Genomic DNA, 13,348 nt, shown 5'->3' on the forward strand with positions numbered 1-13,348 from the left:
TTGAATTAGTTCTCTAGTAGGACTCTCTTTCTCTCTCTCTCTCTCTGTCTCTCTCACTCTGCACGAATATTGCTGTTTCTCTATCTTTCTGTATCTATTCTCTGGAAACTATGGTTTTGAACCCGAAATTTGTATTTTTCCGAAACTTCACAGTAGACTTCTACTCTGTAGTCTTCACTTTCTTGACCGCAAACCTACCAACACACCTCTACACACACTGTCATAAAATCATCACCATCCAATTGATACCCCTTTTCGGACAAACAAGAGAAATCCAATCAAGAGTCACGGAGATCCAATTTACGACCCTAACACCGACTGTGTCGCATATCAACTTCCGCCCTCCACAGAAACACCGGATCTCCGCGGAGGAGATGCGAACAGTATCGTCCAACAGCACACCACCATCGACAGGAACACTGCGATCGACACTAGCACCACCACCACCACCACCACTACAGTCACGAAGAAAAAACACAAGAAACTACGATCCGAACGGAAGCAGCAGCAGCAGCACCAGAGACAGTTGGAGTCGGAGGAGATCGTCGACAGCGAAGAATCGATCGATGAGCGGCTGCGCATTACGCAGCAGCGGCGGCGCCCCCGGCCACCTCTGCAACCTCTCCGGCCGATACTGCCGAACGAGGAGCAGGTGCCGGAGGAGCTGACGGCCGACTTTGTGACCTCACCGATGCGTGAGTCCCTGGCGTTACCTCTCGAGATAGCGGCCATTGCAAACGAGCCGACCGTCCTGGCGCAGGTGTCGGATCTCGTACCGGGTGGACCAGCGACCGCCACCGGCACTAGTGCCACGGTGCCGCTGGTCCGCAGCCAGGCCCTGGTGGCCGAGGAGACAGTCTCCTCGGAGCGGGAAATCGAGGCGATGCTGGCCGACAGTGCCAAACTGGCGGCCAGCCCGCACTACCAGTTGTACCACGGTCTGAACGAGCCGCTAGAAGTTTCCGAAGTACGCCCGCAGGAGCACTCGACGGACGGGTACGGTCCGGTTCGGGTGCCCGCGCCCGTTGCGCTGGCCCCTTCACCGGCCGTCCCGACCGTACCGATCCAGCCACTCGTGGTCAGTGAATCGACCGCGCACGAACAAGCAACCGCGTTGGAGCGGGTCCCCGCTAGTGCCCTGGGTAACGCCACGGTACAGCTACTGACGCACGATGCGACCATCGTGGAGGAGACGCTTCCGTCGCTGCCGGAACAGCCTCTGGCCCTGCAGCGTCCCACACCGAGCCGGGCGCACCCGGACGTGCGGTCCCAGGAGTCGCTCCAGGTAACGGAACTGACGGAGCGTACCTTCGAAAAGGAGGACACATTCGAGGGCGCCGGTCTCCGAATGCCGGCCACCGTGCAGCCCCACTACCAGCTACTCCCTTCGGAGTCCATCCAGACCGAGGAAACGGTCGCGCAGGACGCACCGGCCCGGTACTACCCCGAACTGGTCGTTCCGACCGAGAGTGCCCGCCGTAGCGTCATTGAGCAGCGGTCCTACACGACGGAGGAGATGCACGCGCCCGAAAAGGAGGACGCGTACGTGCCGGGGCGCTTGCCACCGCAGCAGTGGGCCGATGTGCAGCTATCCCGGACCCGCGAGTCCCTCACCGTGACAGCCCAGCACGTGGAGGAGTCCGAAATGGAGTTCTCGGCCGTTGCGCCGATTAGCTCGGTGCACGCCATCGGAACCGTGGCCGTCCTCGAGGGCCAGCTCACGACGCAGTTGGTCCAGGAGAGTGCCCGAGCAGAGGAGTTGCCAGCGGCGGCGGCATATGAGACCCGCGTCGCCACCGTTGAGTTTCTCGAGCGAACCAGCGTCTCGGTGTCGAAGGTGGTAAGCGGTGAACGCGAATCAACGTTGGCCCCATTCGAACCGGCCCGGCCTGGCTTAGCCCAGCCGACTCTCAGCGCCCTGCCCGGTGGCGTCGCGAGCCAGGCGACGGAAGCGTTCGTCCACGAACGAGAATCCCCGTACTATGGTGGTCAGCTGCAGCCGAACCTGGCCACGGCGGCCACGCTTCTGGAGCCGATCGAGAACCTGTCGGTGACGGAGGTTGAAACGGCCGACACTACCGGGCGGTTCTCGCCCGAGTCCGAGAGCAGAGCCGAGCACCTCGTGCCCAGCTTCGTGGCGGTTCAGTCACACACCACCGTCGCCGTGACGGTGGTGAACGAGAAAGAGTCCGAGCTGGCCCCCGAGCGATCGCAGCCGACGGTGCGCGCGGAGCAGCAGTTTGCCGTACAGAACCCGCTCGAGGTGGTCCAGCATCAGGCGGTGGCCGAAAGCGAATCTACGTTCCGGCCAGCGGTCGCACCGGCGAACCAATCGATACGACCCACGCCGGCCACCGACGAAACGCACCGCTCGGTCCAGGTCCAGGAAACGATCGCCATCGTGTCAGCGGGAGAGCTGCCGGAAGCCAACGCCGCACAGCAGCAGGCAGGGCTGCGCTTGACGGGCGATCTCGAGGAGAAGATCGTGTCCGAAACGACGATCTACGAGACGGTCCGGGAGCACGTTCCGTCCGAAGCGGTCGAACAGCGGACGGCCGAGCCACTGTGGCCAGAACCAACGGCCGGTCTCGTGGTGACGGAGGTGATTGAAAGTCGGCGTGCGACAGACGGTACGGGGACGAGCGACGCAAAAGACTACACCCTCCGGCCAACACCAACGCACGCCCTCAAGAGTGTACTGATTGAGCAGACGCTCCCGAGCGATGGGTGCGAGCAGTTCGAGAGGCAACCGCAGCAACCGACAACCCGGGCGAACGTCCGGGGCTCCGAGCTAGACGAAACGATCGTGTCGGAAACGATGGTCCTGGAACGCACCGAGCACTACTCGGCACCAGAAACGCCCGCCGGCAAGTTGGCCCTTACGCAGCTCGAACCGATCGAAGGTCTGACGGTGACGGAGGTTGTACCGGAGCAGCGTGAGCACTGGACGGAGGAACCGGTGTCGGCACGGGACGCCACGGCTACCGCGGTCCCCGCAGAAGCGCACCGTACCGTACTGATCGAAGAGGTGCAGCTATCGTCCCGTACCACCGACACACCGGCCGCACCCGAGACACACCCGGCCGAAGCGAACGTCGGGCAGGAGCAACTCGAGCAGACGAGCTCCGTGACGGGCGCCCCGTTGGTGTTGGAAGCCACGGCCCACCTGGACGCGGTCCGGCCGGAAACGAAGCAAGCCGAAACGCTGCTGGAGCCCCGCAACGAACTCACCGTCACCGAGGTGATCACCGATGACAGAGCCACCGACCGTGTCTTAGTGGGGGGAGATGCAACGACCAAGGACTACCGTTTGCGACCGGTTCCAACGCACTCGTTGCGGTCCGTGCAGGTGGAAACGATCGAAGCGGTCGATCGTGTCGAACGTATCGATGAGACGCCCTCAGCAGAACACTCGGCGACCGTGGTGCCGCGGGAGCGGCTGGAGGAGAAAATCGTCACCGAGCAGGTGGCACTGGAGCTCACCGTCGATCGAACGGGCGCGGAACTGCTGACGGTGCACCGCCAAGCCGAGTCCACGATGGCCGAACCCACGAGCAGTGAGCTGCTCGTGACGGAGATCATCGTCAGCGAGCGGAGTGAACGGGCCGGACAAGCCGAGCAGCTGAAGGATGCCCGGGCGCTGGCCGTACCCTCGCACACCCTCCGGGCTGCCGCGGTGGAGCAAGTACAACCGGCCGATACCGTGCACCCGTGTCCGGAAGACCGCGCACCAGAGCAACTGCTGGCCAGCAGCGTAGGTCAACTCGAACAAACGCGTATCGTGTCGGAAACGATCGCGTACGAAGCCACGGGACCGATGCGCCTCGGACCGGAAGCGCCGGAGGCGAAGCAGGCCGATCTGACACTCCTGCCCGTCACAGGGCTAATCGTGAGCGAAACGCATGCGGAGCAGCACGAAAACGAAGGCCTCCAACCGCTGGTGGCCTCGGGCTACGTTGCCAAGCAGTCGCCCGCCGAGCCGCTTAAGTCGGCCATGGTCGAGGAAACGATCGCAAGCGAGAACGCCTCCAAGTTTAGTGAAGTCCCAGCCCCAAGCACAACGGCCTCGGCCACCATCGGGAGCGAACGCGAACAGACCACCACGGCGGAAACGTTCGCCTTCGAGGATACGCCCGAGCTGCCGGCCAGTGCCCAGGAGCCCGCGACCAAATCAGCGGAACCCGCGCTCGAGCCGCTACTGGGGGCGGCTGTCGTGACGGAAGTGACCACGGGACAACGCGAGGGGTACGACGGTGTGGCGGAACAGGTGAAAGATCACACCGCGACGGTGACAACCGGCCACGGTCTCAAGACGGTCACGGTCGAAGAGGTGACCGTCGCAGACAGCGTTGATCACCTGCCGCAACAGGACGCCACCGGCGGTTCGGTAGCGACGGTGCGTAGTGGCCAGTTCGAAGAAACGACCGTCGTGGAGACGACCGTCTATGAAGGGGCACGCCACCTGCCTGAGGACGAGGTCCCCGCGATCCGCGGGGTCGATCACTCGTACGTCCCGAACGTGGAGCTGATCGTAACGGAAGTCGTGCCGGAGCAGCGAGAAAGAGAAGGCTATAGCGTGGCGGAACTCGCCCGAGATCATACGGCCACCCGGACCATCACGGAGCACGTGCGGAAGTCACTGACGGTACAGGAAACCCTCACGGGTGAGAGTGTCACCCGGATCGACCAACCGGCGGAGCTGCCGACTGGTGCTGCCACCGTGCAGGACGATCGGCTAGAGGGGACGGTCGTGCGGGAAGCGCTGGTACTCGAGAGCCTTGACGGCTACACGCATGAGTTTAACCCATCCCAGCAACAGGCCCACCCGACGGTGGTGCCCATCGTGACGGAGCTCCTCGTAACGGAGATCGTGACGGAGCAGCGTGAAAAAGAAGGTTACTCCGTGCAAGACGTAGCCCGGGAGCACTCGGCCAAGGTACTGCCCTCGCACACCCTCTCGTCGGTGACGGTGGAAGAGGTTCTGCCAGCGGACATGCTAGGGGACGTAGTAGCAGGCGAGGACGCCCGGCCTACGACGGCCAGCGTACGACGACCGGAGCACCTGGACGCACCGGCAACCTCCGAGCAGCTCATCCTCGAGGGACTCGAACCGCTCGACGCTGAGTCAGCGCCGAGGCACCGATCGGCCACCTCCCAGCTGGAACCGCCCAGCAGCAACGAGCTGCAGGTGACGGAGGTGGTCACGGAGCAGCGCGAACAGGAAGGATTCGATGTGCGCGAAATCGCGAGCAACTACGTCGCGAAGGAAGTGCCCTCGCACACGCTCCGCTCGGTGCTGATCGAAGAAACGCACGCGATCGATGACGTCAAGGAGTTCCTGGAGACGGCGCCCAGCTCGTACGCCCGACCTTCGGCCGACGAGCCCCGGGAGGAGCGCATCGTGGCCGAGACGGTCGTGCTGGAGTCGGAAGCCGTGCTCGAGCAACCGAACCGACCGGAGACACGGCACGCCGAGAAGGTGCTCCCGAGCCAGGCCGAGCTACAGGTGACGGAAGTAGTGCCGGAGCAGCGCGAACGCGAGGGATACAGTGTTGCCGACCTGCTCGAGCAACAACTGGCCCGGACGGTGCCACTGGAACCGATGAAATCGGTCAACGTACAAGAGGTGGTCACGTCGAGTACGGCGCCCAGTCTGGAAACGGATCGCCCGACATCCACGTCGGCAACGGTTCGCCGGGACGACGATGGGTATCTCCCGGCCAGCGTCTCGGAGCACGTGGTGTACGAGGGTCTGGACCGGTGTGAGCTACCGTCGGCTCCCGACGGCAAGATTGCCGCCCGGGCAATGCAACCCACCCAGCAGGAGCTGATCGTGACCGAGGTACTGGCCTGCGAGCAGCGAGAATCGGACGGATTTGACGTACAGCAAATCGCCAGCGGCCATGCGGCTACCCGGGTACCGGCGCACATTCTGAAACCACTGGCCGTGGAGCAGGTCGAGACGGCAGAGCGGCATGGCGAAATGGCCGTCGCTCCAATGGTCGAACAGGGGCGTGCCTTGGTGAACGAGGCAGAAAACGAGCAAACGACCGTCTCGGAGACGCTCGTCTACGAGCAACTGTCAGAGAAGCCATCGCAGCAGGCGGACGAGCGGCTGGCGAGCGTTGCCGTGCAACCGGCCCAAGAGCTCGTCGTCACCGAAGTGGTGGCGGAGCAGCGAGAAACGCAGCAGGCTGAGTTACCGGCACAGGACTATCAAGTGCGCTCGGTGACGGAACAGATCCTGCACAAATCGGTGGAAGTACGCGAAGTGCAGACTACGGACGATCTAACGGAGTTGGAGCTCGAGCTGCGCACGGTAACCGCCGCGTCACGGACCGATCGGTTTCAGGAAACGGTCCGCTCGGAAACTACCGTTCTGGAGGGTGTTACGGCGCTCGCCGCCGACAGCCACCCAGGGGGCAAACTGGCCACGTCCAGCGTGCTTCCGATCGACGAACTCACCGTGACGGAAGTAATCACGGGGCAGCGTGAACGCGAAGGGTACGCTGTGCACGAGCTGGCCAAAGACTTCATCCAGACGGCCCAGCCACTGCCGGGTGCAACGCTGCGCAGTCTGCTGGTGGCCCAGGTCGAAGTGTCCCAGGACGCCGAGGTGCTACCGGCGGCGCCGGCCAGCACGTCACAGACGGCCAACGCCATCAAGGAACTGCACCAAGAGCCGGCCACCGTATCGGAAACGTTCGTGTACGAAAACGTTGGCCCACAACAGGAGCTACTCGGGGCGACGCCCGAGCTACACCAAGCTGCCGCCAGCTTAGATGCCGTTTCCGGCGTGACAATATCGGAAGTGGTGACCAGCCAGAGCGCAACGGAAGGCGTTACCAGCGTGGAGCTGGAACACGCCCAGAAGGCGAAGCTGCTCCAGAGCAGCGATGTGATGAAGTCACTCACGGTGCAGCAAATCGACGTGTTACAGAGTGCGACCGACGGTGCGCCACTAGCGGCGTCGTTTCCGGTCACGAAGGCCCTGGTCAAGAGTGATACCGTCGACGAGACGACGGTCATCGAAACGGTGACACTGGAGAGCGTCTCCGAGTACCGGCCGCGTCCGGAAGCCGGCGAACATGCGGCCGAACATGCCGGAGAGAAGCCACTCATGCAGCCACTGCTCGTGGAGCAAGTGGAAGCGGAACAGAAAGCGGGACCGTTCGAGCTCGTGCCATCGAAGCCTGCCGAGGCTAGCTTCGTTCCCGAGCAGCTCCTCCAGACCACGGTCCAAGAAACGACCGTCTACGAGGGAGCGGAAAAGCTGGCGGACGGTGCGCCTCTCGAGGCCAAGTATCCCACGTTCAGTGTGCCCCAAGGGCTGCAGCTACCGGTCCAAACGGAGATCAGTGTGTCGGACGGCACGTCGGAGATGGCACCGCACGAGGACCGGCCGACGGCCAGCGTTCAACCGACGCTCCTGGAGCTGCTTCCTGCGGCGTTTACGACGGAAACTTTTGGCCAAGACTCGATCGAAAGATTAGCGGAAGCCGCTGCAACTCTGCAGACGGCCCAGCGTACGGTGTCGAAGCTGATTGCTTCGACCACCACCGAAACGGTGCTGGATGAGGGGCTCGATCGGGCCGACTTTAGCATTGCGTCTGAGGCTCAGTCTGCGTCTGTCAGGTTTACCGACTTCACCGTCCCCGTGCAGTCCCAACTGCTGCCCTCCGACACGGCGCGCCCATTCGCTGAGACCGCTCAGCCAAGTAAGTTCGCTTCCGCGCTGGTGGAAGAAGGTTTGAGGGCACCGGAATGTCTAGAGGTAGCGAGTAGCGAGCTAAGCGACGTCGCTGTAAATTTCGTAACGCCGGGACGCCAGGCGTCCGTTTCGTTTATCACTAACCAAACGGTCAATGTTTCGGAAACGACTCTGGGCGAGTGCGTGGATCGGATCGAGCTTGCGCAAGAACCCGAGCAGCGGTTCGCAAGAGTCACTCAATCTACACTGCTCACGTACGGGGAAGAGTCCGCCCCTGTGATCGAGAAGGGTAAGTACTGGGCGCTGGGCATCCATTATACATTATACCCATCCGACATAAAAACCCTACTCCCCAATTGTACATTGCTGTCTGTGATTTTGCTTTAAACATTCCATCTTGATGTAAGTTACTCATTTGATTTAGGAAATGAACCATACCGAAATACACAACATGCTTTGAACATGCTTCACACACACACAATAAAACACACACCTTCTTCATTGTTCCAACAGATGACACAGATAAACAAACACGTACACGGGCAACGGGTAGAAAACAGATCAACACCGCCACTACACTAAGCCAAGAAGAAACAACAGAAGGCGAACAAACTACACACTCAACAGCTCACACCACTCACACAAGCCACACACGAACAAACATTACCATGTTAAGCGCAACACCATTAATCGAAACAATAGAACTACCTGAAGAGATACGAATCATCGACAAGCTCACCGCGGAAGGCAAGGCCACGAAGCAAGTGATCAAGAAACGCGTCATCAAGAAGAAGGCTGGCAAGAAGGAGCAGGTCACTGAGATCGTCACAGTTCAAGAAGACGATCAGGTACCTCAAACGACGGTTACTGTCACGGAGAAGGAGCTTCCGTTTGAAGAAGTCACCGAGTTCATGCCAGCTCTCATGCAACCTCAAGAAGCGATCGTCCAGGAAATGCCTGAGGAGGTGAAAGTAACTGAAGTAATCACCGAGGAAGGCAAGGCCAAGAAGCAAGTGATCAAGAAACGCGTCATCAAGAAGAAGGCTGGCAAGAAGGAGCAGGTCACTGAGATCGTCACAGTTCAAGAAGACGATCAGGTACCTCAAACGACGGTTACTGTCACGGAGAAGGAGCTTCCGTTTGAAGAAGTCACCGAGTTCATGCCAGCTCTCATGCAACCTCAAGAAGCGATCGTCCAGGAAATGCCCGAGGAGGTGAAAGTAACTGAAGTAATCACCGAGGAAGGCAAGGCCAAGAAGCAAGTGATCAAGAAACGCGTCATCAAGAAGAAGGCTGGCAAGAAGGAGCAGGTCACTGAGATCGTCACAGTTCAAGAAGACGATCAGGTACCTCAAACGACGGTTACTGTCACGGAGAAGGAGCTTCCGTTTGAAGAAGTCACCGAGTTCATGCCAGCTCTCATGCAACCTCAAGAAGCGATCGTCCAGGAAATGCCTGAGGAGGTGAAAGTAACTGAAGTAATCACCGAGGAAGGCAAGGCCAAGAAGCAAGTGATCAAGAAACGCGTCATCAAGAAGAAGGCTGGCAAGAAGGAGCAGGTCACTGAGATCGTCACAGTTCAAGAAGACGATCAGGTACCTCAAACGACGGTTACTGTCACGGAGAAGGAGCTTCCGTTTGAAGAAGTCACCGAGTTCATGCCAGCTCTCATGCAACCTCAAGAAGCGATCGTCCAGGAAATGCCCGAGGAGGTGAAAGTAACTGAAGTAATCACCGAGGAAGGCAAGGCCAAGAAGCAAGTGATCAAGAAACGCGTCATCAAGAAGAAGGCTGGCAAGAAGGAGCAGGTCACTGAGATCGTCACAGTTCAAGAAGACGATCAGGTACCTCAAACGACGGTTACTGTCACGGAGAAGGAGCTTCCGTTTGAAGAAGTCACCGAGTTCATGCCAGCTCTCATGCAACCTCAAGAAGCGATCGTCCAGGAAATGCCCGAGGAGGTGAAAGTAACTGAAGTAATCACCGAGGAAGGCAAGGCCAAGAAGCAAGTGATCAAGAAACGCGTCATCAAGAAGAAGGCTGGCAAGAAGGAGCAGGTCACTGAGATCGTCACAGTTCAAGAAGACGATCAGGTACCTCAAACGACGGTTACTGTCACGGAGAAGGAGCTTCCGTTTGAAGAAGTCACCGAGTTCATGCCAGCTCTCTATGCAACCTCAAGAAGCGATCGTCCAGGAAATGCCCGAGGAGGTGAAAGTAACTGAAGTAATCACCGAGGAAGGCAAGGCCAAGAAGCAAGTGATCAAGAAACGCGTCATCAAGAAGAAGGCTGGCAAGAAGGAGCAGGTCACTGAGATCGTCACAGTTCAAGAAGACGATCAGGTACCTCAAACGACGGTTACTGTCACGGAGAAGGAGCTTCCGTTTGAAGAAGTCACCGAGTTCATGCCAGCTCTCATGCAACCTCAAGAAGCGATCGTCCAGGAAATGCCTGAGGAGGTGAAAGTAACTGAAGTAATCACCGAGGAAGGCAAGGCCAAGAAGCAAGTGATCAAGAAACGCGTCATCAAGAAGAAGGCTGGCAAGAAGGAGCAGGTCACTGAGATCGTCACAGTTCAAGAAGACGATCAGGTACCTCAAACGACGGTTACTGTCACGGAGAAGGAGCTTCCGTTTGAAGAAGTCACCGAGTTCATGCCAGCTCTCATGCAACCTCAAGAAGCGATCGTCCAGGAAATGCCTGAGGAGGTGAAAGTAACTGAAGTAATCACCGAGGAAGGCAAGGCCAAGAAGCAAGTGATCAAGAAACGCGTCATCAAGAAGAAGGCTGGCAAGAAGGAGCAGGTCACTGAGATCGTCACAGTTCAAGAAGACGATCAGGTACCTCAAACGACGGTTACTGTCACGGAGAAGGAGCTTCCGTTTGAAGAAGTCACCGAGTTCATGCCAGCTCTCATGCAACCTCAAGAAGCGATCGTCCAGGAAATGCCTGAGGAGGTGAAAGTAACTGAAGTAATCACCGAGGAAGGCAAGGCCAAGAAGCAAGTGATCAAGAAACGCGTCATCAAGAAGAAGGCTGGCAAGAAGGAGCAGGTCACTGAGATCGTCACAGTTCAAGAAGACGATCAGGTACCTCAAACGACGGTTACTGTCACGGAGAAGGAGCTTCCGTTTGAAGAAGTCACCGAGTTCATGCCAGCTCTCATGCAACCTCAAGAAGCGATCGTCCAGGAAATGCCTGAGGAGGTGAAAGTAACTGAAGTAATCACCGAGGAAGGCAAGGCCAAGAAGCAAGTGATCAAGAAACGCGTCATCAAGAAGAAGGCTGGCAAGAAGGAGCAGGTCACTGAGATCGTCACAGTTCAAGAAGACGATCAGGTACCTCAAACGACGGTTACTGTCACGGAGAAGGAGCTTCCGTTTGAAGAAGTCACCGAGTTCATGCCAGCTCTCATGCAACCTCAAGAAGCGATCGTCCAGGAAATGCCTGAGGAGGTGAAAGTAACTGAAGTAATCACCGAGGAAGGCAAGGCCAAGAAGCAAGTGATCAAGAAACGCGTCATCAAGAAGAAGGCTGGCAAGAAGGAGCAGGTCACTGAGATCGTCACAGTTCAAGAAGACGATCAGGTACCTCAAACGACGGTTACTGTCACGGAGAAGGAGCTTCCGTTTGAAGAAGTCACCGAGTTCATGCCAGCTCTCATGCAACCTCAAGAAGCGATCGTCCAGGAAATGCCTGAGGAGGTGAAAGTAACTGAAGTAATCACCGAGGAAGGCAAGGCCAAGAAGCAAGTGATCAAGAAACGCGTCATCAAGAAGAAGGCTGGCAAGAAGGAGCAGGTCACTGAGATCGTCACAGTTCAAGAAGACGATCAGGTACCTCAAACGACGGTTACTGTCACGGAGAAGGAGCTTCCGTTTGAAGAAGTCACCGAGTTCATGCCAGCTCTCATGCAACCTCAAGAAGCGATCGTCCAGGAAATGCCTGAGGAGGTGAAAGTAACTGAAGTAATCACCGAGGAAGGCAAGGCCAAGAAGCAAGTGATCAAGAAACGCGTCATCAAGAAGAAGGCTGGCAAGAAGGAGCAGGTCACTGAGATCGTCACAGTTCAAGAAGACGATCAGGTACCTCAAACGACGGTTACTGTCACGGAGAAGGAGCTTCCGTTTGAAGAAGTCACCGAGTTCATGCCAGCTCTCATGCAACCTCAAGAAGCGATCGTCCAGGAAATGCCTGAGGAGGTGAAAGTAACTGAAGTAATCACCGAGGAAGGCAAGGCCAAGAAGCAAGTGATCAAGAAACGCGTCATCAAGAAGAAGGCTGGCAAGAAGGAGCAGGTCACTGAGATCGTCACAGTTCAAGAAGACGATCAGGTACCTCAAACGACGGTTACTGTCACGGAGAAGGAGCTTCCGTTTGAAGAAGTCACCGAGTTCATGCCAGCTCTCATGCAACCTCAAGAAGCGATCGTCCAGGAAATGCCTGAGGAGGTGAAAGTAACTGAAGTAATCACCGAGGAAGGCAAGGCCAAGAAGCAAGTGATCAAGAAACGCGTCATCAAGAAGAAGGCTGGCAAGAAGGAGCAGGTCACTGAGATCGTCACAGTTCAAGAAGACGATCAGGTACCTCAAACGACGGTTACTGTCACGGAGAAGGAGCTTCCGTTTGAAGAAGTCACCGAGTTCATGCCAGCTCTCATGCAACCTCAAGAAGCGATCGTCCAGGAAATGCCTGAGGAGGTGAAAGTAACTGAAGTAATCACCGAGGAAGGCAAGGCCAAGAAGCAAGTGATCAAGAAACGCGTCATCAAGAAGAAGGCTGGCAAGAAGGAGCAGGTCACTGAGATCGTCACAGTTCAAGAAGACGATCAGGTACCTCAAACGACGGTTACTGTCACGGAGAAGGAGCTTCCGTTTGAAGAAGTCACCGAGTTCATGCCAGCTCTCATGCAACCTCAAGAAGCGATCGTCCAGGAAATGCCCGAGGAGGTGAAAGTAACTGAAGTAATCACCGAGGAAGGCAAGGCCAAGAAGCAAGTGATCAAGAAACGCGTCATCAAGAAGAAGGCTGGCAAGAAGGAGCAGGTCACTGAGATCGTCACAGTTCAAGAAGACGATCAGGTACCTCAAACGACGGTTACTGTCACGGAGAAGGAGCTTCCGTTTGAAGAAGTCACCGAGTTCATGCCAGCTCTCATGCAACCTCAAGAAGCGATCGTCCAGGAAATGCCCGAGGAGGTGAAAGTAACTGAAGTAATCACCGAGGAAGGCAAGGCCAAGAAGCAAGTGATCAAGAAACGCGTCATCAAGAAGAAGGCTGGCAAGAAGGAGCAGGTCACTGAGATCGTCACAGTTCAAGAAGACGATCAGGTACCTCAAACGACGGTTACTGTCACGGAGAAGGAGCTTCCGTTTGAAGAAGTCACCGAGTTCATGCCAGCTCTCATGCAACCTCAAGAAGCGATCGTCCAGGAAATGCCTGAGGAGGTGAAAGTAACTGAAGTAATCACCGAGGAAGGCAAGGCCAAGAAGCAAGTGATCAAGAAACGCGTCATCAAGAAGAAGGCTGGCAAGAAGGAGCAGGTCACTGAGATCGTCACAGTTCAAGAAGACGATCAGGTACCTCAAACGACGGTTACTGTCACGGAGAAGGAGCTTCCGTTTGAAGAAGTCACC

The 13,348-nt window shown here is 57.4% G+C and overlaps 1 protein-coding gene across 1 annotated transcript in view; it reads left to right on the top strand.

Annotated features, from left to right (window-relative positions):
- Window positions 1–13,348, top strand: part of LOC128279202 (titin-like) — an 84,143-nt gene that overhangs the window by 40,741 nt on the left and 30,054 nt on the right. Inside the window, 3 exon segments of the mRNA XM_053017920.1 lie at window positions 462–8,000; window positions 8,414–9,859; window positions 9,891–13,342. Coding sequence (XP_052873880.1) covers window positions 462–8,000; window positions 8,414–9,859; window positions 9,891–13,342 — 12,437 coding nt within the window.

Source organism: Anopheles cruzii, chromosome 2 (assembly GCF_943734635.1).
Source record: "Anopheles cruzii chromosome 2, idAnoCruzAS_RS32_06, whole genome shotgun sequence".
In the NCBI taxonomy this organism is placed as follows: Eukaryota; Metazoa; Arthropoda; class Insecta; order Diptera; family Culicidae; genus Anopheles; species Anopheles cruzii.